Raw genomic sequence first — 25,958 nt, 5'->3', positions numbered from 1 at the left:
ACCACTTTACTGAATCATTCAGGATCACTGCTTGTGTGTTGTTTTACTTGGGTTAAAGCATGTTTGAATGCTTCTGAGACTACTGCCCAAATTGCTAAAACTGTCCTCTGGTTATTTTTAGTCATTGAGTTCAACTGAAAATTGGTCTTAATGTTCTTTGTGCAACATGTGAATGTTTTATTATAAAGCGGAAGAATCTTTTTTATATCATTAAAAGTTTAGGATACAATTCTTTTTAAACTTTAGATTTTCTTCCCCACATTTCTTTCCCTAATCACTTAATCTTCTGTGTGTAGCAATCTGTTTTACATGTTTCTTGTTTTAGTCCAAAGTTTGCTGAGAAATAATGTTGCAAAACTCTCATCACTTTACTCTAGCATTAGAATACAGTTTAATCTACAAGCACTAATTTTTTTAACATTAAATCTCTGTAACTCTTACCAATCTTTAACCATTTATTTACAAAAAAATTTAATCATGCCATACAAATGCAATTTGATTATAATTTTACTTCATTTATTTCCCTATACTTTTTTGTAGGTTTAAAATATCTTGCAGGTTTTTTTGTATGTTTTTAGTTTAAAAAGCACAATATAAAATCGGACCATCTCAAATACATTTTCAGTCAGTCTGCCAGTATTTATTTTTTACCTCTGTACCAGTGGTTCTCAACTGATGGCGATTTTGCCCCCCTAGGACATTTGGCAATGTCTGGAGACATTTTTGGGTATCACAAATGGGGAGGGCTGGGATGGCACTAGTATATAGTGACTAGAAGCCAGGGATACTGCTAAACATCCTACAGTGCACAGGACAACTTCCCACAACTATTTTCCAGCTCAAAAATTTGATTAGTGCATGATTGAGAAACCCTGGTCTGTGCCAGGTCTGTTTCTGTCATAGTTTCCCTGATTTCTACCGTTACAGTTCTTCCTTTCATTTTATTCTGTAAAATGCCTTCAGTGACTATATTGATAAGTATTATATAAATTTCTAGTTGAAATAATTTAAAATTAAGCACGTGCATAATCAGAAAACTCTCTTCCATTATGGTTTACCATGGGATATTGATATAGTTCCCTGTGCTATACATTAGGACATCAACTATACTTCAATTTTTAAAAAAAGCAAAAAAAATTTTTTTATTATGAAAAATTTTCAAACAATAAAAAAAAAAGAAAACTCAACCAAAATGTTATGGTTTTCCTCCTTTCCATGTAACACTATACTTCTACCTTGTCCTGGGAAAATGATTTGATACTTAATAAATGTTGTGTAAAATTTTCACTTAATATGTTTTTCTACTTCTTGGGGGAAAAAAGAAAAATTTCTATTTTGTGAAGATCAATTAGTTTTCTTTCAGGAAACAAATATCTTTCAGCTGCCTATCCCTATAATAGTTTTTCCGAAAGTTGCCGTATCTTAAGTCACCAGGGACACTTGTTAAAAAGTCTGATAATTAGACCCTTCTTCCCTTTAAAGATTCTGATTCAGGAGAACTGGAATGAATCCCAGGATTCTGTTTTTTAATAGGCACCCAAGGTGATTCCTATGATTAGACAAGTTTGATAACAAAAGACTTCATTTGCAGAAGTCAGGGAGCAGAGCAAGAATGAATATTCCTAACAAGTTTTAAACATTCTCAATAAGTGTTACTGCTTCTACAATTGGTTGTTAGGGTTGTTTTAAACAAATACTGTAAATGTTATTTTTATGATACCCAAAATGTTAATTAACTTGCTAATATGCTGCCTTTTGTCTTTTTTGTTTGTTTTTTTAAAGCTCTTTGGTGTGTTTTGGGCTGCCTACAGTGCTGCTTCATTGTTAGTGGGTGAAGAATTCAAGACCAAAAAGCCTCTCCTGATTTATCCAATCTTTTTATTATACATTTATTTTTTGTCCTTATATACTGGGGTGTAATCTAAGTCATATATGAGTAGAAAAAGACAATGTTACCTTTCTGTGTAGGCTGGGAATTCTTGCTTGAGGGATTGAAAAAAACGTATTGCTGGTAAAATTTTACATGTTCCAGATGTAAAGGCAGTCTAAGGTCTTTTTAAAACAATATTTTTTTTTGTATTTAATTAAGCAATTGCAGTTACCTGAGTATTTTTGGTCAGAATTCTGAATTCTGTTTGATTCATCATATTCCAGTGAATAAAATATAAAAGCATTGTGTTTTTAAGATTGTGTCAATATTCTCCTAAAAACTTGTGCCAAAAGCACCTGGAATGGTAATTATATTTCACTTGAAGGGTAAATATGACAGCATCCTGATAATCCAAAAGTGCAATTTTTTTCTTTAAAGGGTTTTCTCCTGCATTGCAGATCCTGTAGATATATATTTATATTTATATATATATTTATGAAGTAATTCTTATTATTCACAAAATGTATTTCTGAATAACCTAAAAATTAAGATATTTTAAATCTGATGCTTAAACTTTATTTAATTTGGCCATTAATCTTTTTATTTATAAATTTAATTTTGCTTTTAAATTATATATAATTAAAAAAATCTCATACATGCTTCAGTCAGTATGTCCTTGTTAAGAATTCTTAATAATAACAATTGAAACTAATAACAGTTGCTGATGTAGATTTGGTTGATTTGGGTGTGCTTTTAAAAACCACTTTTGAATGTCTAAACATTTGATTTAAAGTTTCTGTTTATCTTTCTGACCAAAAAAGCAAGAGATATGATGGATATGGCATTCATTAAAATTGTCAATATGTAGAAAAACAGTAATATTTATAGCATCAGTAAATATTTTTAAGTGGTACTCCGAAGTCATAAAAGTTGCTGGAAAGAGACCATTAGAGTCTTGTGGTCCTGAACAATGTTATATGAAGTAGAAGAAAATAAAATGCTTCCCAGCTGTGTGTTTTGTTTTTATAACACCTTGTCCTGTATTACTTGATATTTTAACAAGTATCAGGTACTCTTTAACAAGAATACAATAATAGTTACAAAGGGAAGTATTAAATTTTAACTAGAGCAATTTTTTTGGCAAATAATTTCATAGACTGTAGATGTACGTTTAATCTTAGTTTGTACAGTAGATAAAATAATTTATATCGATAAAATAGCAAATGCCTAATAACCATTAGCATATTATTATATTATCCTTTCTGGTCTCAGCTGGAAGAGTTAACTGCTGTCTTCAATATGGTAATGTGGCCACCTCTTGGTATGTATTCCTTTAGCAACCTAATCTGTCAGGAAATATCCAGCAACTCTGAAGTAAGCCTACAGATTAGCAAAATATCAAGCCCATCTCTCTTCCATTTCCCCTCTCCCCTCCCCCACCTGAAAAAGAAAAAAAAAGCTTATTTTAAGGAAAACTATGGAGCTACCTTTGGGCCAGAATAATGTGGAAAAATTACATAATGCTGGTTATTTAAATAAGTTTAGGAAAGCAGATTAGAAGCAACAGGATAGAACCTCTAGAACCTAAAATAATATGGAATAGTGAGGAAGGATCTACAGCTACAGAAGCAGCAACTGTAAAATGAACATTTGTCATACTTCAGGAGTTTCTGAGATCAGTACTTTATTATAGTAGATTATTATATTTGATGGTCATAGTGTTGACCCTGAAATCTTCCTCAGAAAGCTTAGGGGTCCACACCTGGCAGTAGAATTTTACTAAGCAATAAGTCAAGGCATTTTAGGACCAACTCCATCAAAAAGATAGTTTAAAAATTTTTTAAGCTATCATTTCTTTAAGATGTGAATAAAAAGTTCACTTATATGAATCACGTTTATTCCTGATGATGTAAGATAAAAGGAGATATTTGTGTTCTAAAAATAACAGCATTTAATCTTGGGACCTGTCCAATTTAGGATATATATAAATACAATTTATAATGTTTCAAGCTCAGCCAATGTCTTCATGTGCTAATGAGCAAAGCAGTTAAAACAGATTGTTAGTTTGAAAACATGACTTGTAAATGTGTGCAAGATACAGTACTGCTACAGCTAATAATGGTAAGCTGACTACAATGTCCTCTCCTTGAATTTATATATAATAATATTTTATGTCATATTGATTGTAAATCATGATTTCCAGCCTAATTATTAGTTCATTAGTGTTTTTAAAACAATTACCCAGATAGCCTCTTCTAGGTGTCTGTGTGTGCGTGTACATGTTTTAAGTGTTTTCAGTTGTAGTAATCCTGATGAATGTTAATCCTCAAAAAAAAAAGAAAAGAATTATGAGACATTTACTTCTGTTTTAAATTGATTATAAAATAACTGAAATTTTGAATATAAATCAAAGTCTATATATAATTTTCTTTGTATTAAAATACAGTTTAGGGAGATTTGTAAAGTTTTATGAACCATTACTAAACCTGCTAATTTCTAAGGTCTATAAGACAGTTTTATATATATCTATTTCCAAAAATTCCCCCAATATTAATATATTAATATTCTAAATTAGTGAAAATTTGCATTGACTTAAAATGTGAGGTAGATATTTTTGTTTAAATATTGTTTCAAATTTAGTTCATTTAAAAAATTCTGATGTAATAAAACATTGAATAAAAGAATGCTTCTACAAACAATAAAAACAATATTTTTCATATTCAACAGAACAGTATTTTAAAATGATTGTTATTTATTTATCTTTTACATTTTCAGTACATATTTTAGCTAGTGTTAGGCTTCAGGAAATTGTGACACGTTTGTTAAGTTTTGTTAAAATGTCTTACTTCCATACAGTTTTTTTTGGTAATTGAACAAATTGTTTTTCTTGTTTTGTTCTTTGCAGCAGAGGAGAACAACACACATCTTGGGGAACCAACCATAGGGTGTCTCAGAGTGTTTAAAAGGCCCTATTACAGGATTTAGGCTTGTGTTAATACAATTCATGGCAGTCTGAAATAAGTCTTAATAGAGCCAAAAATCACCCTCAGGTATTCTCTTCTCTGAAATTTTAGTCACATAAACAATATAAGTGTTTTATTATCTTTCATAAAAGGTTTCTTTAACTGAACCCTGTACCTAGTAGTACATTTTAATTTCCCTTTAGAAACTGAATTACAAGTACTCTATTCCTCATTTGTTTAATCTCCTGACAGTACTTTGTGTGTTTGAGAATCTGTTGTCACTTTTCAAATAAATTCCAAAATATGATTTTTGACATTAGTAAAGACTAGACATTCTTATATCTTTGCACTAGAAATCGTTATATTTTCTGAAGAAAGTCTGCTTGTGAATACATTTTCTTTATAACAAACTTTCTTCCTGTACATTTTCTTTATAACAATTTTAGGCCCTACTGTGTCTTATGGGGTATAGTGGTCTGAAGAGAAATGGTTAAGAGAATACTTATTCCCTGGTGCAAAGCATATATTATTGCAGCTTAGGGTTAGGTTGCTCATTTGAAATTCTTTTGATATGCTGAGGTTGCAGTTTGGAGATTAATTTAAGGAAAGAATGTCAGGATGATTAAGATGGCATTAGTAAAATAATTTCCTATTTTACATTTTGTATTAGTAGTAACCATGGTTTCAACTTTTCTAATTTTCAGCAAGATATCCACAAGTTTTTACTTTGAAGATACTTAATTTGAAATTTGCAAGTGCTTGGAAAAAATTCCTGAAACATCCCTTCTGAACAGTTCGATGATATACTAATGCTGTCACTGAGATTTAAGTTAGATATTAATATGAAAAAAATTTTAATGAAATATTTTGAATTTACTTGTAATTAGAGTATATGAAGGTTATTAATGCCTATGGGGTGGGGAAAGTAAGCTTTCCTACCTGTAATAATTTTGTTAAATTAACACTTGGAATATAAGTAAATTAGATTTATCAGGAGTAGAAACCTTAGTTTTTCTATAATAGTTGCCACTGAGCTGTTTTTATTAAAAATCAAGCAAGCAAAAATATCTTACCAAAGTACTTATACAGGATCAAATGAAATTACACAGAATGACTGGTTATGGGAGAAATTTGTCATCTGGTAATAAAGAGAAAAAGCTAATATAAAAGTAGATTGGTGCTATTCACAAATAAGTGCTCACTGATGAAGATAAATGATTGAAATTCTACATTTTTCTTGGTTTTATAGTGATTCTTTTGTGGAATTAATCAGTTGCTATTTAAATATCACTTAAATTGTGTGCACCATTTGATAATGAAACAACCCATATGTTTTGTAATCCTTATGCTGAATTACACTCTGATAATTTAGTGTCTCCATAGAAAACAGTGAAAATATTCTTGTTGATGATGATGGGCCTAGGTACTAAGTCCCTCATACTCCATCTTCTGTGCTAAATGGGACTTAGGAAACTCTTTAGCCTAATACAAATTTATTTTCCAAGGATGGTACTGGTGATGGCCCCAAGAATGAAACGTTCAGAAGAAACAGCATTCGAATTGGGTAACTTGAATGTGAAGAGATAGTAGATATTCATCAGCTATTAATTGACCCCTTTCTATGTGCCAGGTACTACACTAGGTGCAGGAATACAATGATGTGCAACAAAGACCACACATGCACCCTAATGAGCCAGTATTTTTTGAAAGATAGACAATTAGTTTAACAAAGTGTAAAACAGTTGCAACAAATGGAGAAAGGCCTGTGGTGGCAAGAGAGTGTATAACAGAGGAATTAGACAAGAAAAGCCTTGCTGAGGCAATGATGCTTAAGCTGAAATCCTTAGGGATAAGTAAAAGCTAACTAAGCAGAGAAGGGAGGGAAGACTGTTAACAGACAGAGGGAATAGCCGGTGAGTAGAAGGAAACGAAAACTCGTTTGGCTGAAGTTTAGTTGTTTGTGAAATTGAGCAGGTATATTGGTACCACACCATACCTGACATTCTAAGCTATGTTTTCTTTGTCAGAGCTTTTGATTAGAAATACGGTATCTGAAACATGTGCTTTTAAAACTAAGGCCAAGGTCTGCAATTCTACTCTTGATATATCCCAACAGAAATGCATGTACATATGCCACAAAAGACATGTGCAGAGTAACATGAAAAATTGGACATAGCATATCCATCAACATAAAATGGTACAATTATATGGTGGAATCTTATGCAATGAAAATGAATAGAGTCTTGTGCAAGAAAGTGACCACCAAAAGTCTTAATGCTTATCCCTAATGGGGAGGGAGAAGAGTTGTATTTGGAAAGACTCTTGAGGGACTTTAATGGGTGGTTTTTAATGATGTATTAAGCTGTATGTTTCATGTACTTTTCTGTATGTGTGTTACAGTGCATCCTTACATTGTTATAATTGTTTTAACGTAGTTAAATTGCCACTTTGCATTTTACTCTTTTTCATGTATTATTATGCCATAGCCATCTTCATGTCATACAAACTTCATAACCATTTCTTCAGAGAAATCTTCCCTGAATCTTGTAACTGTCCAACCATGTGCCCCAGTTTATCTCTATCACATCATGGCTTATTTCCTTTGTAGTACTACTACTCTTGGTGTCTAGGTTTTGTTTTTATTTTTTTCATTCGTCCACTGTAATGTAAGCTCCATTGGGGCAGGGACATTTTCTGACACGTTCATCAATGTATCCTCAGTACTTTTGTTGAATGAATACATGAACCTGGTCATTGAATCCCGAAATCAAATTCGGATCCAGTGAATTTCAAAACCAATAGCTTAATTATAGTCTTTCATAGATTGTTAGAGTTAGGCAAAACTCTAGAGATCACTAATGAGTGTAATCATACGTCACTATACAGATGAGGAAAGTAAAGCCTAAGGAAGGCTTGTCTAAAGTAACACTGTTGACCGGCAGAGTTGGAATAAGAGCTTATGTCTTCAAACCCTAAGTCTAGTGCTCTTTCCATTACAATGTGGAACAACAGTGTTGCCAGTTAAGAGAGCAACATAGATAGTTGCCTTCAGCTCTAATCCATCATACAGATTATTGAAACACCCTTTCTTTCTCTTTACTTTTTGATCTTTTCCATTCCACTTTTAAAAATCCACTATTGGGCTTCCCTGGTGGCGCAGTAGTTGAGAGTCCGCCTGCCGATGCAGGGGACACGGGTTCGTGCCCCGGTCCAGGAAGATCCCACATGCCGCGGAGCGGCTGGGCCCGTGAGCCGTGGCCGCTGATCCTGCGCGTCTGGAGCCTGTGCTCTGCAACGGGAGAGGCCACAACAGTGAGAGGCCCGCGTACCACACACACACACAAAAATCCACTATTAGCTCTAGGCTTACAAGTGCTACACATTAATATTAAATAATTAAGGTTCAAAGGGCTGTTGGGAGGTTTAAGCGATCTAGTTAATATAAAGCATATAGAATCAGCCTAGTATTTAGTAAATAGTAGCTATTAAGCTGAAGTCATTTACATCAATGAAACGAGGGTTTCCAGAAACATACTCAATTATATATAGGAAGTTAGTATGTTAGAAGTTAGAGGTAGCGTGCCAAATTGGTATAAAAAGATGCATTATTAAATAAGTGAGATATTGCATCAATAAGAATGTATTTGTTTGCAAGAAACAACCCTATGATCAATGGCTTCAGTAAATAGGAGCTTATTTTTCTCATAAGTAATCCAAGAGTGTATAATACAGGACTAATATGGCAGGTTAATGTCATCAAGGACTCAGGCTCCTTTTATCTTTTTACTCTGCCATTTTTGGTGAGCGGCTTTCATCCTTGTCTCAAGATAGCTGCTTCACCTCTAGGTATTACATCTAGATTCCAAGCAGGAAGAAAGGTGAAGGTCAAATGGAGCATGTCAGTCAAAATTGCCTTTATTTAAAAATCTGTCTGGAAGCCACATTCAGTGACTTCCCCTTATAGCTCAGGACAGATCTGAATCACTTGGCCACCCCTTGCTGCAAGAGAGTCTGGGAAAGTATTTTAAGCTGGGCACAGTTGCTGCCCTAAACAAAGTCACATTGTGTTAGTAAGGAAGAATGGATGCCAGGTAGGTAACTAGCAGTGTCTAACAAAAATATTATAGGCCACTTAGAAAAATACAAGGCTAGATCTGTACTTCTTATGCCAAAGTAAATTACAGATATATCAAATATTTTAAAAACAAAGTCAGAAAAAAACGAATTTTTCATATACTCTGAGAAGGTAAGGCTCTCAAAGCATGACATAAAATACAAAAGCCAAAAAAGAGATTAAGAAACTTGATTACATATCATTTAAAACAATTCTATAGGAAAAAGATGAACTACAAATTGGAGGGAAATATTTGTAAGACATGTAGACAAAAGGCTAATTTCCTTAATATAAAAAGAACATTTGCAAATTAGTAATTTTAAATGGGCAAAGGATATACATGGGCAATCATACAGTATATAATATATAATAGTAAAAGTATAAATTGATAAAATGGACAAGGAATATAAATGAGCACCTCAAGAGAGGAGAAATGATAAAGACCAACATATATATGTACAGGTGCACAAATTCATGGTTAAATACAGTTTAGACAACAACATTGGCCCTCCGTTTGCCAAAACTTTAAAAGATTGATAATATGCAGTGTTAATTGGTTGGGATTATGAGCAGATCTGATATTTAGCTGATAGACACCAGCATAGCTGTCTCAGTTAAAGTACTGAAATTTGTACCAGTGGTAAATAGTATTACTGTAACTGTCATAGCACTAAAATAAATAGATTGTGTAAATTCTAAGATAAGTTCATTAGTTCTTCTGTGACAGCCATTGATAACAGACCTTTTGTTGTAATGACATCTGAGAAACATTTGCAACATCTGTTAGCTTGGCCTGTGTAAATTATAGTAAATAATAGTAAATAATGTCACTGCCTTGTGCATTACCTACGAATCATTCCATGTTCTAACAGTTGTTACTGCTCCTAAATAGTTTAATTTTTTATTTGGTTTTACTGTTTTAGTGCATTGTAATTCTTAGGTGAAAAGTAAATACAGTGGTTTAATATTTTAAAATAGAAGAATTTATAACAAAATAATAATGAACACCCCAAAACTATTTGACAGTATCTGCTGTCAGTGTTGAACATATGCATAGCTTTTGACCCAGCAGTTTCATATGTTCACCAACACGTGAATTCACTGTGCAATGGAACTTGCTGCAGTGATGCGAGTGCTCTATTCTGTGCTGTCCATACAGTAGCTACTAGCCACATAACTATTGAGCACTTGAAATGTGGTTAGTGCAACTGAGGAAGTGATTTTCAATTTAATTTTATTCAAACTTAAAGAGCTACATTTGGCTAGTAGCTATTGTATTGGTCAGAGCAGTGAGTGTTCATAGCAGTGCCATTAGTAATATCCAAACCTGGAAACAACCCAAATGGACAAATTATGGTGTTGTCACACAATAGACTACAATAAGATTGAAAGATGTATAACTACGTGTAAGATTACGGATGATCTCAAAAACCTAATGTTGAGCAACAGAAACCATACACAAAAAAATACGTACTTTATGATTCTATTTATGTAATGTACAAAAACAGGCTGTTGGTTACTCTTGAGTGGGAAGGAAATAACAGAGAAGGTATGGGTATTGGGGCTTCTGGGATGTTGGTATGTTCTATTTCTTTATCTGGGTGCTAATCATATGGGTGTGTTCAATTTATGGAAATTTATCAAGCTGTTGTAACATGTACACCTTTACATGTACACCATGTAACATGTATACCTTTACATGTACACCTTTCTGTAAAGGTATTGTGTTTGAGTTAAAAGTTGTAAATTGGAGAGAGAAAAAAACACCCAGAATGAGTGTTAGCAAAGTGTTGTTAAGCTTCTTAACATTCCCTTTAAATGCTTTAAATATTCATATTCTAAAACTGTGGAAGAACATGATAATGAACTATAGCTTGGAACATTTCTTAAAACGTCCTGAAATGTCTTTTGATATTGTGTAAGAATTAATATAAAATAAAACATGATTTTCATTTCTGAAATGAAAACATGACATTGCAAGTGACATGAATGTCGAATGCAGACACTCTTCAAAATTGTAGTGTTCAAAGTGCTAAACTAATATTTCATCCAAAAAGCCATCATGTTCACTTAAAGCTCATGGTTCAAACAAAGATTTGCAATCATCAGTGAGAAAAGAAAAGGATAATCATAAATCATTTTCAACAATAAAGAATTTGAAATAATGACTTCTGAGAATTTCACCTAAGAGTTTCAACTGATCAAACAAAAAATATTTTTAAATACCATTCAAATTGTTAACACCATCTACTATGTTGTTAATGTTAAGTATAATCAAAAGACTTTTAGGCATGAAACGTTTAACAAAACATTAATACAGACTTATTGCAATTTAGATTTATGGTCTTATAAAACGTATCTGACAAAAACAGGAAAGAAAAACTTCAGTCGTTATTGCACAGCTTCAATTGTTACACATAAAAGTGTCTTAATTTACTTAAAAGGCAAAATAAGATTTAGATGCTGTGGAGCTAAAAGTAACATCTGGGGGAAGATATCAAAATTTATTACAGGCATTCAAGTGAAATGATTCCAATAAAAACTATATAGAAATTTTAGTGGGTTTTGAACAGCCAGTACTATGGAATGCTAGGGGAAAAATCTGGAAATTTAGCCAAAGTTTTAGAAAGATTTCCAGATGTTTTAACTTGGCCCAAAGACACTAAATTCAAATATCTCCAAATGATGTAATAAAGATGTAAATAAATGAATCACTTTTAAGTATTTTCCCAGTAAACTATATATTTACTATCGTAAATTTGTGATAGCAAATAAAGGTAAAATTTTTCTGAGAAAGTTAAATAATATATGAAGAGCTTAGAATTGTGATAATGATAATTGTAATTATATTTTGGTTTCAGTGGCAGCCTGTAGTGCTAGAACTACAAAGGTAATTTGGAAATCTTATCAAGCCTTGTATATTTTCTTCATTAGAGATTTTGAAATCAGAGCAAACATTTAGAATATGAAAATATTTTTAGAAATTTGTCCTTACTAAAAGGTTTTATTTTTATTTAGGTTTTCCAGAATAGAATGTTTTATTAATTAAGATTTATAAATTAATTTGACAGGAACTAAAAGTGATTGAAACTAAAAACGTGAAAAAGAAGCAATGGAAATACATGTGATATTGTGTGGTAATTATAACTCAATAAAAATTTTAAAAATAAAATATGGAAATATAATATGCCATTTGAGATAAAATATAAGGCCAATTCAAGTGAAACTATTATTATCTAATAAATTGATAACATTTTTATGTATTCCATTTTGTGGTGGTTAATATTATATGTAAACTTGACTGGGCCACGTGGAGCCCAGATATTAACATTCTGTGAGAATGTTTTTTGGATGAGATTAATGTTTAAATATAGACAGAGTAAAATAGATTGCCCTCCTAAGGTGGGTGGACCTCAGTCAATTAGTTGAAAGCCTGAATAGGACAAAAAGGCCTACTCTCCTCTCCCTGCCCCCAGTAAGAGAGAATTCCTCCTGGCTGACTGCCTCCAGCTGGGACATCTGTTTTTTCCCCGGCCTCGGACTCAACTCTTTCTGGGTTGAGCCTTCTGGCCTTTGGACTGGAGCTGCACCTTTGACTCTTCTGGGTCTTCAGCTTACCTGCTTACCCTGCATGTCTTGGGACTTGTCAGCCTTTATGATCTTGTGAGCTACTTCCTTATTATAATCTCTTTGCATCTATATATATGTCTAAATGTATGTGTCAGTGAGAGTTTAGGCCTCACATTTTAAAAGAAACAAAAATGTTTGTAGAGGGATTTTATTATTGCTACTGTTAAGTAGAACTTACAATATAATTTAGCCCTTTCTTAGAGGTCACTGAGATGTATTCAGCTTTTTGCTGTTATAGTAAATATCCCTAGACTTCTGGGCTTCTTGGGATCATAGATACGCTTTTTAAAGTGTTTGTCTCTGGCAGCTATTGTTTCTTTATGTTCAGACTTCGCATTGTATCCTCACATGGCAGATGGGACTAGGAACTTCTCTGGGATCTTTTTTATAAGAGCAAAATATTATACACACACACATACACACACACACACACTTCCTATTGGTTCTGTTTCTCTGGAGAACACTAATACACTTTCTTTTGTTCCTTATACATACTCTTAAAACATGGACATTCTATATAAGTAACTTCTTTATAATCTTTTCTAAGTATACTTTAGTGCTCATTGATTTTCAGGAACCTATATAAGATAAAAGAGTTATACTTACCTTTTTAAAGCATAGGGAATACAAGGTTTTCTGTAGGTGGGTTGGCATACATGTAAACAGCTTGACATAGAATATGGTTATCTGAAAGCTCAATTTCACTCACTTCTGAGTACTTTTTGGCTGTTCCTCAAATCTGGCTGTGGCCTAACTGGCATCCAGTGGGATTTTTCTCCCTCCGGTGGTCTGACCATTTAAGTCTGTCAGTGCAGTCTGCTGTGGGGTTTATTTTCTTGGAAGCTGCGTCACACTGATAACCCAGCTTATAGGTTCAGCTAATACTTCTTATACACTTATTTGACCTTTGACCTTGTTTTACCTTTGGTCTGGCCCATTGGTTTGGAGGTTATTTTTTTCCCTTGAGAAGATGGGAAAAAGAGACTCCTAGCTCTGTTTGCTTCCAATTATCTGCTAACAATGTACTCTCTTCTTTGGATTTGGACCTGTTCCTAATAGTCTCTAGCCTTTGCTTATTCTGCTTTCTCACATTAATGTGTAATCATTCAGGTACAAGAAACATCACGTTTCTCTGTTTTTCTAAAGTAAATTAAATCTAACCTGAGCTTCCTCAGGGCTGGCTAAAGAACTTCCAATATGGGTGGGAAATGGGATTTCCTAACCCCTTCATTGGCTCCTAAAAGAACCCTTGGCCTTACCTGATGCCAAGGATGAGGTGTGGTTCATTGTTTCCATTGCATTGCTCCTTCTAGAGAATGCTATTGCTGGGGATGACACTCTATCTAGTAGACCGTTGCTCTGTGAGGATCACCAAGATTCCCTCACTGCCATCTCCCCACTGACCAGGCTGGCACAGCACAGGGACTTATGCTCTGCTCTCAAGGCCCCTGCAATTACACCAGCCTTGACCACCCTGGACATGGCCACATAAGAGAGACTTGTCTAAACATCTTAAGAAGATCCCCCAAACCCAATCACCTTCCCAGTCCCCAGGACCCCTCCTTTTTCCTCTAATCAGACTACTTTTTCCATCCCAGTACCAGTATCTCCCACATCCCTATTCCATTCTCAGCACCAGATTAATTCCTTTCCAACAAAGGCCTAGAAGAAATTATTTTCCCTGAGCCACTGAAATATGAAGGAGCCACAACAGACCCTCCCCTCTTCCTACACACACACACCAATGGAGAAGAGCCCAAATTCTAGAACATAAAGGCTTGATTGGAAAAGGGGTACTACCTCTCTATCATGATGAGGAACTATGTTCGTATCATGATGAGCCTACAGTCAGGAAAATAAGACCAAGGTTATTTATCTTTTAAATATACTATGAAACATTTCAGACTCATAAAAAGTATGCAGATTAATGTAACCAGCACCTGTGTTAAAAAAAATAAAGAACTTAAGAAATAAAGCGTTACTAATAGTTTGTACTCCATAATCACTTTTTCCTTCCTTTGTATCCCCCCAACCCCAACAAAAATGCCAACTCCTAAATTTGGTGATTTTCGTTTCCATATATTTTATTATAATTTACATTTTGTGTGTGTGTGTGTGCACGCATGTGCAAGCATGCACGCACATGTTTGTGTCAAGCAATATATATAGGATTTCTTTGTTTAAAAATTTTACGTCAGTGGAATCTTTATGTATTCTTTTGCATTCTGCTTCATCTGTGGGGATACATCTAGCTGTAAATTTATACATTTCCACCACTGTAGAGAATTTACTTGACTGAATATACCACATGTTATTTACCCACTCTCCAGTGGATAGGGGATTTAGGTTGTTGCCAAATATTTGGTATTACATACAATGTAGCTATGAACATTCTTTCTCTTAGTGCCTTGTGCACACAAGTAACGTTTCTTTAAAGGAAATTTTACCTAGGAGTAGAATTAGGAGGTCCTAGGGCATGTGCATCTTCTACCTCAATATAAACTTCCAAATTGCTCTCCAAAGTGGATACAGCAACATACTCTTTTACCAGAACTTCCCTTTTGCTTCACATCTTCCCCAGTGTTTAACATTCTCAGAATTCTTAACTTGCCAATCTAATTGTACCCCATTATGGTTTTCATCACTGATTACCAATGAAGTGGAGCATCTTTTCATATATTTGTTGGCTCTTCAACTTTCCTTTTCTGTAAAGGACTCTTGTGAATGTTAATACCCTATGTCATCATCATCATTAGTAGTAGTAGTGGTAGTAGTATTTTACGGTATTGAGTTGTCTTTCTTGTATTGATTTGTAGGAGTTCTTTACTCAAGAAACTAATTCCTTGTCATTCATTTGCATTTGCAAATATAGTGTTCCAATCTGCAGCTTGTTTTTTCACTTTGTTTATGGAAGTTTTGAATGTACAGAATTTTTAATCTTTAACATAATCAAATGTCATTTTCTTGCACGTATGCTTTAATTTTGTTTAAAAAAAACAACAACCTTTTCTATCGTACAGTCATAAGGATATTCTCCCTATCCTCAGCATTCCCTTGTTTAAAATTTTTGTTTTTCATATTTAGGGCTTTAATCTTCCTGTTAATTATTTTTATTCATGGTGTGAAATAGGAACGGATTGTATTATTGTTTATGTTATTTTGTTTATGGTGTGAAATAGGAACGGATTGTATTATTTTCCATATAGATAATCAATTGTCCAAGCAACAGTTAGTAAATAATTCAACATATCCCCACTAACCTGCAGTGCATCAAGTTTCCACGTACGTATAAGTCTATACAGAGGTAATTTGTGGTGTGGCTACCCTACCACACTATCCTTAGAGTTCTTATGTTTTCTATTCATCCGTGATCTTTTGGGTTTGTCTGTGTTCATCTGAGAGCTCCATTCATGGCACTTTGGTTGCTTTGAACACCTCCCCTTCTTACTCAGTGGAATCACTGGTGCTTATATTGTTAGAATATCATTTAGGTTCCCTGTCCCTTTGTATTTCCTTCAAGAATCACTGGCCTTGGTGTCACATGATGAATTTAAAAAATTTTCATGATATCACTTACAAAATTAGACATAAAGTATATGTCTAATTTATATTCAACCTTCTTCTTTTTGCTCTTACAAAATCTTCCAGGGATAAATTCACACTGGTGTCATGGCAAAGTCTGCCCTCCTGGTCAGAATTAAATTTGGCTTACAAGTCATTGTTAAAATTTTTGCTTCCTTCAGAGCAACAGAGTCATGAGCTAGGCAAGAAGAGCTCTCTGGATAGGTATTAAAAACTTTCCAATATCCCACCATGAGGTATTTCTTGATTACTTTTAAAGTAATAAATATCCTTTGACCTTATCAAAAAATCCACAGTCCTATTCATCCTCCACTTTAAAAAACACACTAATTTTCTTGTTTTGCATGCATACTTTGAAGTGTGAATAAGTAGCAGGAAATGGAGCCTCAGCTTAGCCTGAGGTGAAGTCTGATCACATACACTGGATAGATGGGCAGGCTCACCAGAAGCCTATTTCCACCACGGCCTGAAGATCCTCAAAGGGCAAGACTCAGCCTTAGGAAAGAGAGAACGAGTCATAGCAAGTTTGGTGCAGTTGCAGACCTTTAGTTTTCTGAGTGAAGAAGGAATTGTGTGTCGTCTCGCTTGGATTTGATTCCCAGGTGAGCAGTACATTCCCTACCTCTTCCCCAAGTAGAAAACGGGATATGACATTAAAGTCAAAGAACTCAATAAAAAATTTTAGATCATATTGGATAAACTTCCTTCTCAACCCTGGAAATACTTTTATCTTTAAATAGTCATGCTAAGGACAGGAATAAAGACGCAGACGTAGAGAATGGACTTGAGGACACGGGGAGGGGGAAGGGTAAGCTGGGACGAAGTGAGAGAGTGGCATGGACATATATACACTACCAAATGTAAAATAGATAGCTAGTGGGAAGCAGCGCATAGCCCGGGGAGATCAGCTCTGTGCTTTGTGACCATCTAGAAGGGTGGGATAGGGAGGCTGGGAGGCAGACGCAAGAGGGAGGAGATGTGGGGATATATGTATATGTATAGCTGATTCACTTTGTTATAAAGCAGAAACTAACACAGCATTGTAAAGTAATTATATTCCAATAAAGTTGTTAAAAAAAAAGTCATGCTAATAGGGTAAGCCTGCAGCCAGACTGCCCAGGTTCCGATCTCAGCCTTATCATTTGGCTGGGAGGTCTCCCAGCAAGTTATTTAACGTCTTCTGTGCCTCAGTTTCTTCAATTGTAAAATGAAAATAATAGTAAAACTGGTAGATATTTCATAGGATTGTAATGATGAGTAAATGTTAATACAGAAATACCTTGGAGATAACTGCGGGTTCGGTTCCGGACCACCACAATAAAGGAAATATTGCAATAATGAGAGTCACGCAAATTTTTTGGTTTCCCAGTGCATATAAAAGTTATGTTTACACTATACTGTAGTGTATTAAGTGTGCAATAGCATTATGTCTAAAAAACAATATACATAGTTTACTGCTGGGACTTCCCTGGTGGTCCAGTGGTTAAGACTCCACGCTTCCACTGCAGCGGGCATGGGTTCAATCCCTGGTGGGGATCCCGCATGCCACACAACACGGCCAAACAAAAAAAAACTTTATTGCTAAAAAATGTTAACAATCATTTGAGTCTTCAGCGAATCGTAGTCTTTTTGCAATTGTAACATCAAAGAACACCATAACAAATATAATAATAATGAAAAAGTTTGAAATATTGCGAGAATTACCAAAATGTGACACAGAGACATGAACAAATACTGTTGGAAAAATGCTGCGGTGATAGACTTGCTTGATGCAGGGTTGCCACAGACTTTCAGTTTGTAAAAAATGCAGTGTCTGTGAAGCGCAGTAAGATGATGTATTCCTTTATATGTATATGTATGCATGTATGTATATACACACAAATATGTAGGTATAAATGCCTATAAATACATCTATTTCCCATTTGTCTGTTCATTGAGCCTAGTAGCAGCAAGCACACAGCATCCAGATGCTGGCTTTGAAATCCCATTCTCCATTAAAAAGAACCAAGACTTCTTGAAGAAATGCTTGATTCCAGGACTGGGACAGAGAAAATACAAGATGAGCCTCGAACATCTTTTTGAGCTATGTCAATTACAGAAGCCTGTTCGAAGGAGCTCTATTGACCAAATCTGTAACAATTTGAACATCAAGATAAAAAATGAAAGCAAAGGAATATAACCTATTGAATAAAGAGCAGGACCACAATGATAGAACTAGATAGACAGATAGGTAGATTCATAGGTAGACAGATAGGAAAAATAAGTTCATTTTTAAAGTAGAAAGGAAAGCCATGTAGAAGAAATTAAAAATTAGAAAATCATTATTTGGCAACCATAATAGTAAAATTACAGGTGCTAAAACTAGTGGGTGAAAGTTTGAGGATAAAAGAATATTTACATAGTCTCAAAGTATCTCTCTACAAGATACCTATTAACTACAAAGGGTGAACTAATAATTTGATGGTGGAGAAACCTGGCCGATAACACCTTAACCAATGTCAAAGACAGTATCACTAATATTTGGAAAAACCAATATCATATGTCTTTTGAAGCACTGAAAAGAACTCACCATCACTTCTGTGGTATTCTTGCCATATTGCATAGCCTGAATCTAATCATGAACTATCACACAAATCCAAACTGAGGAACAGTCTACAACATGAGTGGCCTGTACTCGTCAAAAATGTCAATGTGATTTACTGCAAAGAAAGACTGAGAAACTGTGCCAGACTAAAGGATGATAAAGAGCCATGACAATTGAATGTGCAAATTCATCTTGGATTTTCCTCTGATTTAAAGGACATTTTTAGGACAAATGGTGAAATCTGAATGTACGTAGAATAGATAATAGTATCATAATAATGTCAATTTCTTTGATTTTAGGAAAAACACTACACCGAGGTATTTAGAGGTAAAAATGACATAATGTAACTTATTCTTAAATGGTTCAGGAAAAAATTACATACTATAGACACACACACACATGGAGGGGGGAGGGAGAAGCAAATGTAGTAAAGTGTTAGCAACTGGTGAATCTGAGTGAAAGATATTCAGGAGCTCGTTGTACTGTTCTTGTAATTTTTCTGTCTGAACTTAAGTCAAAATAAGACATTTTATTTTGATAGATATGTTTATTGCCTTGATTACGCTGATGGTTTCACAGTTGTATGCATATGTGCAAACTTATCAAATTGTATAAATATGTGCAGGTTTTTGTATATCAGTTATACCTCAATAAAGGGGAAAACAATTTAAATAAATTTGAAGGAGCTTAGAATGAGGCCTGGCAAATAAGGAGTGTACATGTGTTTGCTGTTACTGTAAGGATAGATTAGAAGCTTAGGTTACATGAAGATATAAGAAGGTGAGAGTAAAGAACGTGAAGGTAGATGACATTTTCCTTAAATTTAGAAGTCCCAGGGATCTCAGGACTTGTGATGGTTTACTTTAGTGTCTAATGTAGCCTGGACTTTTTTTTCTCACTTGGAAAGAATCTAAAAGCCTATGATCTTAAAGTGGAAAGTGAAAAATAGCTTTTTATTTGAAAAGAATGGAAAGATTTTGTAGGCAGATCATAAGCATGCCATCTGGTTAACTCAGGAGAAATCCTAAAAGCTTAGATTTCACATTTTTACCAGCCATGTATGGTTTAAGATAGACTCCCTAAGCTAAAAATAGCGAATCATATTTGTTCTGCTATTCATAAGTTAGTTGAAAATGCCGCTCAACTGCAGTGCTAAAAGATTCCATTTATCTCAACTAAGAATCGGAGGCCACTGTGCCTTATATTTCTCAAATTGAACGTTCTTCGGTATGCAAGACAAATTCATCACAAAAGAAATAAGCAATGTTGGCACAGTAATAGTATCTCTAAAATAAATTTTAGATCTTTGAAAATATGATCACACCCAATGATTCTCAACCAGGTACAAAGTCTGGGGACAGTTTTGGTTGTCACTGCTGGGAGTTGGGGAGAGGGGAGGGCATATTACTGGCATCTAGTGGTAGAAACCAGGGATGCCGCTAAATATCCTATAAGGCACAGGACAGACCTTCAACAGCAAAGAATTACGTGGTCCAATGTGTCAATTGTGCCAAGGTTGAGAAATCCTGCACTAAATGAACATGTTTTCTAAAATTTCAGATAAAGTGCTACTAGGGATGGAATAATGCTTCTAGCCCTGTCTTGATATAGGATATTATGAGCTAGCCTTGTGCCTGGTAGGTAATATGTACTTGATATGTATTTGTTTACTGAATCTATTCTATGAGTATTTTTATGGTTTTCCCTTCATTTTTGTAGGCACTAAAACTAGATCAGAATTTCATTACACCTGCTTCATAAATATCCCACCCTTGTCTCATAAAATAGCAAAGGAGAGATTTTTATACACGATTATACATAAACTAGGTTGTAGGAAATTGTAGAAAAGCCAATATTCATTAGAGGTTGAAAGAGAACCAATTTGTGTAGCTTCTAGTATTATGAAAGAATCTTAAATGTAATGAAGATATTTATTAGGAAATCTCATTTAAAAAAAAAGTTCAAATGATATTAAAAACATGGATAAGAATTCAGCCCTGCAAGGGTTCACACGCTGTGCAACTCTCTAACGCTATTTAGTAAAGAAAAATTAGCCAGTCCAGGGGACTTAAAATGAAATGCCACAGCCCCCCTGCCATTCCTTCTCCATTCATCCCAGTTCTCCTTCTCTGGGGCAACTCGTTTTGTTTTCCAGGTAGTCATCTTTATAACTCTGAATAATATTCCTATGTTAATACTTCTTGATGTATCAGTTGTAGACATTTATTCCTACCTTTGAAAGGTAGGGACTTTACTTAAGCTACTCTCCCTTCTCTCCAATTTTAGTAGTTATATTATCTTTAATATAACTTTATTCTATTGGAAGTCTTTATAACTTAAGATAAACTCCTATTTCCTGTTCATCAGCTTTTTTTTTTTTTGTCTGCGTTGGGTCTTCGTTGCTGCGCTGGCTTTCGCTGGTCGTGGTGAGTGGGGGCTACTCTTTGTTGCGGTGCACGGGCTTCTCAATGCGGTGGCTTCCCTTGTTGCAGAGCACAGGCTGTAGGAGCGCAGGCTTCAGTAATTGCAGCACGCGGGATCAGTAGTTGCAGCATGCAGGCCCTAGAGCGTGTAGGCTTCAGTAGTTGCGGCGTGTGGACTCAGTAGATGTGGCTCATGGGCTCTAGAGCCAGGGCTTGGTAGTTGTGGCGCACGGGCTTAGATGTTAAGCGGCATGTGGAATCTTCCCAGACCAGGGCTCGAACACGTGTCCCCTGCATTGGCAGGTGGATTCTTAACCACAGCACCACCAGGGAAGTCCCCATCAGCTTATATATATCAGATGTCAGGTCTTAGTTGTGGCAGGCAGGATCTCTTAGTTGTGGCACGCTGGATCTTTAGTTGAGGCATGCGAACTTCTTAGTTGCGGCATGTGGGATCTAGTTCCCCAGTCAGGGATCGAACCTGGGCCCCATGCATTGGGAGCATGGAGTCTTAGCCACTGGACCACCAGGGAAGTCCCTCGTCAGCATTTTTTTATAATAGCTTTGTCTCCCCTGTAAGATGAAGCCATTATCACACCCTCCTTTCCTTTTCTCCTCCTGTTCTTCCACCCAACCTCTGTCAGCTTCACTTTTGCTTTCTGTATTTTAATTTTATGACAGCAAGGTTAATGACAACTACACTCTGTTCTGTAGCTATAAATAAATATGCAGTGTTTTGTCTATAACTGATTCTAAACTTTGAACGGCAGTAAGCAACATTTGCTTTATTATCACTATGTAAATATTACTCAGTGCAGCGGCAGGTGCTATGCCAGGACATTTCCTCCTTCATGAGTCCACTTTTTGATCCCTCTGCCACCTAAGAGAATGTCCCTTTCCTTAAATCCAGTCAACTGTTCAAAATCAAGCCACGTTTTAGTTTGCTTCATATCTGGACTGTGGCTTTCTTGTGAATTTTTCTGTTTTTCCTACAAATTCTAATCGCCTTTCTTCTTCCCTACTGAAAGAGGAACTATGTACCTCCTTTATCCATCTACAGCATGAAAGGCATTCTGTTCTCATTCTTGAATACATGTTCCTTGGGGCCCACTGATTTACGTCCTATGGAGACAGGTTGTTTCCAGCTCTGCCACATTTTGGCATTGTTCTTCGCTGGACTTTTGGTTGGTTGCTGTCTTCTTGTATCCCATGTCTTCATTGTTCTTGATTTTTGCCCTTGTTTTGCTGGCATACGTCAATAGATTTTCACAAGGATTTCTTGTTTTCTGATTTAGGACATTTCCTTGGTTCTCCTTTCTGAAAAAAATAAGTGATATGCACCCATTTGAATTTCTTCTACTTTAAATGTTCTTCCTTTTGAACTTACCTTCCAACTTCCTTCTTAGATTCCTTACAAGAGAAGCACAAGTATCCACCTTTAAAAGGTAAGTGTATTATGAATTCTATAACTTGGAGCAATCATTGGTTCTCTGTATGGTGCAATCATTGGTTCCCTGTTTGGTGAAATAATCTAAATAATATGGAAAAACCTAATATGTATTTTGCAACATAAAATTTGCCAAGTCGAGTGTGAGTTTGACTAATTTTGTCAGACTGTCTTGATTTTATTTTCCAATAACATAGATTAACTCAATTTAAGTGTGTGGACATAATTATTGTCACTATATAAAGAGATCTAAATAATAACCACAGATTTTATTTTTTAATAATGGTCATGAGATAAAATTTTGTTTACCCTAAAGAATTTAAGCATATTTTAATGTTTAAAGTGTTTTAAAAATACTGTTTCTTAGAATGTTAATTTTTTCTTGTAAATATAGTTTAGAATAGGATTGATTCAGGAAGCTAGGACTAAAGGCAGGTAAAGATTGAGGCTTTTAAAAGGGATCCATAATCCCAGGAGTCTTTTCTACAGTAAGACATGAGCTAGTTAAGAGATCTGTCAGAAGACATAATGGATAATATAAAAGTCTTGGACATCAGTGGAAACTAGAATCTAAAACCAAGAGATGGAACAGTAAAGATTCATGGAATAAATAGGAGGCAAGTTTCCTAGCTGCAAATAAATAATAGAGGTAAAGAGGTAACCCAATCAGCAAAGACACTACAGACCTGCATACAGAAATGATCTTCAAGTGTTTGACCACCAATAGGGAACAGTCAAGGACCAATCAGAATTGAGCCTGACCATGGCTCTGGAACCCATGCGTTGAGGACTCTGCTGGATAGAGCTTTGATCTTTAGTGGATGCATTGTAGGGAGGGTCGATGTGGCCCCCAGGTGGGAGGGGAAGTGTGAGGAAGCACTGGGGTATCCAGGAGAGTGGCTGTTTCAGTATTTTAACTACCTGTACAGCCATGCTGGTGAGTCCTGTCTCTTCGAGTTGGTCTCCAGCCTGAAGTGCTTGCAGGGATCAGGGATCCAGACAGTGTTCTAACCATCTATTTAGGAACTCAGCTTCCAGGGTGTTAGGCAAAAATCAGAAACTGAGTCACAAGTGCAGAAACTCAGCTCCAGAGGGGAGATTATGCCAAAGGATGAGAAACTTGGAACAAATGTCAAATCAGGATAAGTAGCAAAGTCAGATGGCTACTGATTTTGAGCTCTGTATATCTTATCAGCATGGGGTCAAGGTTGGAATCACAGTGAAGGACCCTGGAGTGGGGGTAATTAGAAAACCTGGATTGGAACGTGAAGGTCTGCGCAGAACATTTCAGTATATTATTATTCTCTGAAATCTTATTGATTGTACCAGCTAGGGTTCAGTGCAGGAAACAGAAACCATTGGAAGTATTTTAAGCATGAAGGGATTTATTATGCAGATTTATGTGCTTAGAAAATCTTTGAAAGGGCTGAAGGAGCAGGTTCTAGGCTGGGACTTCAGTAATGAGTCCTAGAACAATACCAAACTGACTCACCAGGCAACTGCCTTCTGAGGCCACTACTTTGAATGATCAAGTACAAGACCCCAACATCACGTATACATTCCAGGGTTCAGGAATCCAACATGGCTCCTATTGCCACAGTAACTGCACCCTAAACCCCAGGAAGCGGTAGAAGGAACACTGAAGGTGCTACCGTAAAAAAATAAAACCCCACTTTCCCATGACCTCACCTGAAGCAAGAAAATAAGCAAGAGGAACAGGAAAATAGCGTCTACCTCACTTTTGCCTTCCAAAGCTCACTTGAATGTGTTGAATTGGTGGAAGCTAATTCACATCCAGAGCTGTACCTGCAAAGGAGCCAGACCATAGATTTCAGTGTTCTAGCCTCTCCAGTCCAGGGAGGTACCCTGGAGAAGGGTACAATGCAGGCTGAGTGAACCAATCCACATTATCCACTAAAATGACACATCGACTTAAAGGTGCAAGGAAGTACACTGAGCAGAAACAGGAAGGACCACTCAGGGTGTCAGCTAGAGGCCAGGTGCTGTGCAGGGGTGCTGAATGCAAGATCAAACATTTCTCTATGGTGTTTACAATCACTACGGCCTTATTGGACAATCTTTTCTCCTTTCAAAATAATTATTTGAGGGACTTCCCTAGTGGCACAGTGGTTAAGAATCCGCCTGCCAATGCAGGGGACACAGGTTCGAGCCCTGATCCGGGAAGATCCCACATGTAGCAGAGCAACTAAGCCCATGTGCCACAAGTACTGAGCCTGCGCTCTGGAGCCCATGAGCCACAACTACTGAGCCCACGTGCCACAACTCCTGAAGCCCGTGCACCTAGAGCCCATGCTCCACAACAAGAGAAGCCACCGCAATGAGAAGCCTGTGCACTGCAACAAAGAGTAGCTCCCGCTCACCACAACTAGAGAAAGCCCGCACACAGCAACAAAGATCCAACACAGCCAAAAATAAATGAAATTTTATTTAATATTTATTTATTTAATAAAATAAATTTAAAAAGATTATTTGACAGTTTAATTTTATTTTGTGAATAGGTATTGCATCCATATGGTTCAACATTTTAAAGGTTCACAAGGCTGTCCCTCAGCTACTCAGTTATTCTCCTTATAAGTAAACAATCGTATGTATGCTTCCAGAGATATTTAATGCAAATACAAGCATATATGTGTATCGTATTTGTCCCTCCCACAGTGGTGGCCTTTACACGCCTTGGTCTGCACTGTATATTTTTCACTTCCCAATAGATCTTGGAGATTATGCTGTATCACCACAAAAAGAGCCTCTCCATTCTTATTTACAGATGCCTAGTGTTCCATTGTATGATTTTTAACCATTATTTAACCAGTCCCCCACTGATGGATGCATTGATTGCTTGCTTCTTTTGCTATTACAAATAATGCTTTGAGAAGTAGTCTTATATATGTGCCACTTCACAAGTCTGCAGGCATATCCATAAGATATTCCTAGATGTGGAATTCCTGGTATTTTCATTATTTAATGAAGAACATGGACTAGAAATGATGAGGAAGACCCGGAAGCACTGAGACAGCTCTGCAGAGGAAGGTAGCCCTAGTGTGCTTAGGTTTGGGTCACCCTATGGTAGATCCTCTAAGACTTTCATGAGGACCTTGTGAAAACCAGGTTTTACTTGCATGTTTGTCCTTTAAGACTCCAATTTACTATGATCAACTGGTCCTTTAAAATTAAGTAATATTAGTTAAGTAAAATTCCCTTTTGTGCGACAGTTTAGCAGTATCTATCAAGATAAATAATACATGTACATTTCACCTAGCAATTTCACTAGAATCACCATAATATCTAGCAAGAGGGTCTGGTTAAAAACATTGTGATGCATAGAAT

At 35.7% G+C, this 25,958-nt stretch overlaps 1 protein-coding gene across 1 annotated transcript in view; it reads left to right on the top strand.

The window, feature by feature from the left end:
- The window catches only part of YIPF4 (Yip1 domain family member 4), a 29,494-nt gene extending 24,895 nt beyond the window's left edge, over nt 1-4,599 (top strand). The window contains exon 6 of the mRNA XM_060169486.1: nt 1,783-4,599. Within this exon, the coding sequence (XP_060025469.1) occupies nt 1,783-1,920 (138 nt within the window). The 3' untranslated portion in view covers nt 1,921-4,599. The remainder of the gene's footprint in view (nt 1-1,782) is intronic.
- The last annotated feature ends 21,359 nt before the right edge of the window (nt 4,600-25,958 follow it).

This window comes from Lagenorhynchus albirostris, chromosome 13 (genome assembly GCF_949774975.1).
Source record: "Lagenorhynchus albirostris chromosome 13, mLagAlb1.1, whole genome shotgun sequence".
Taxonomy (NCBI): Eukaryota; Metazoa; Chordata; class Mammalia; order Artiodactyla; family Delphinidae; genus Lagenorhynchus; species Lagenorhynchus albirostris.
The sequence above is the reverse complement of the archived record's forward strand: the minus strand, read 5'-3'. Positions and strand labels throughout refer to the sequence as shown.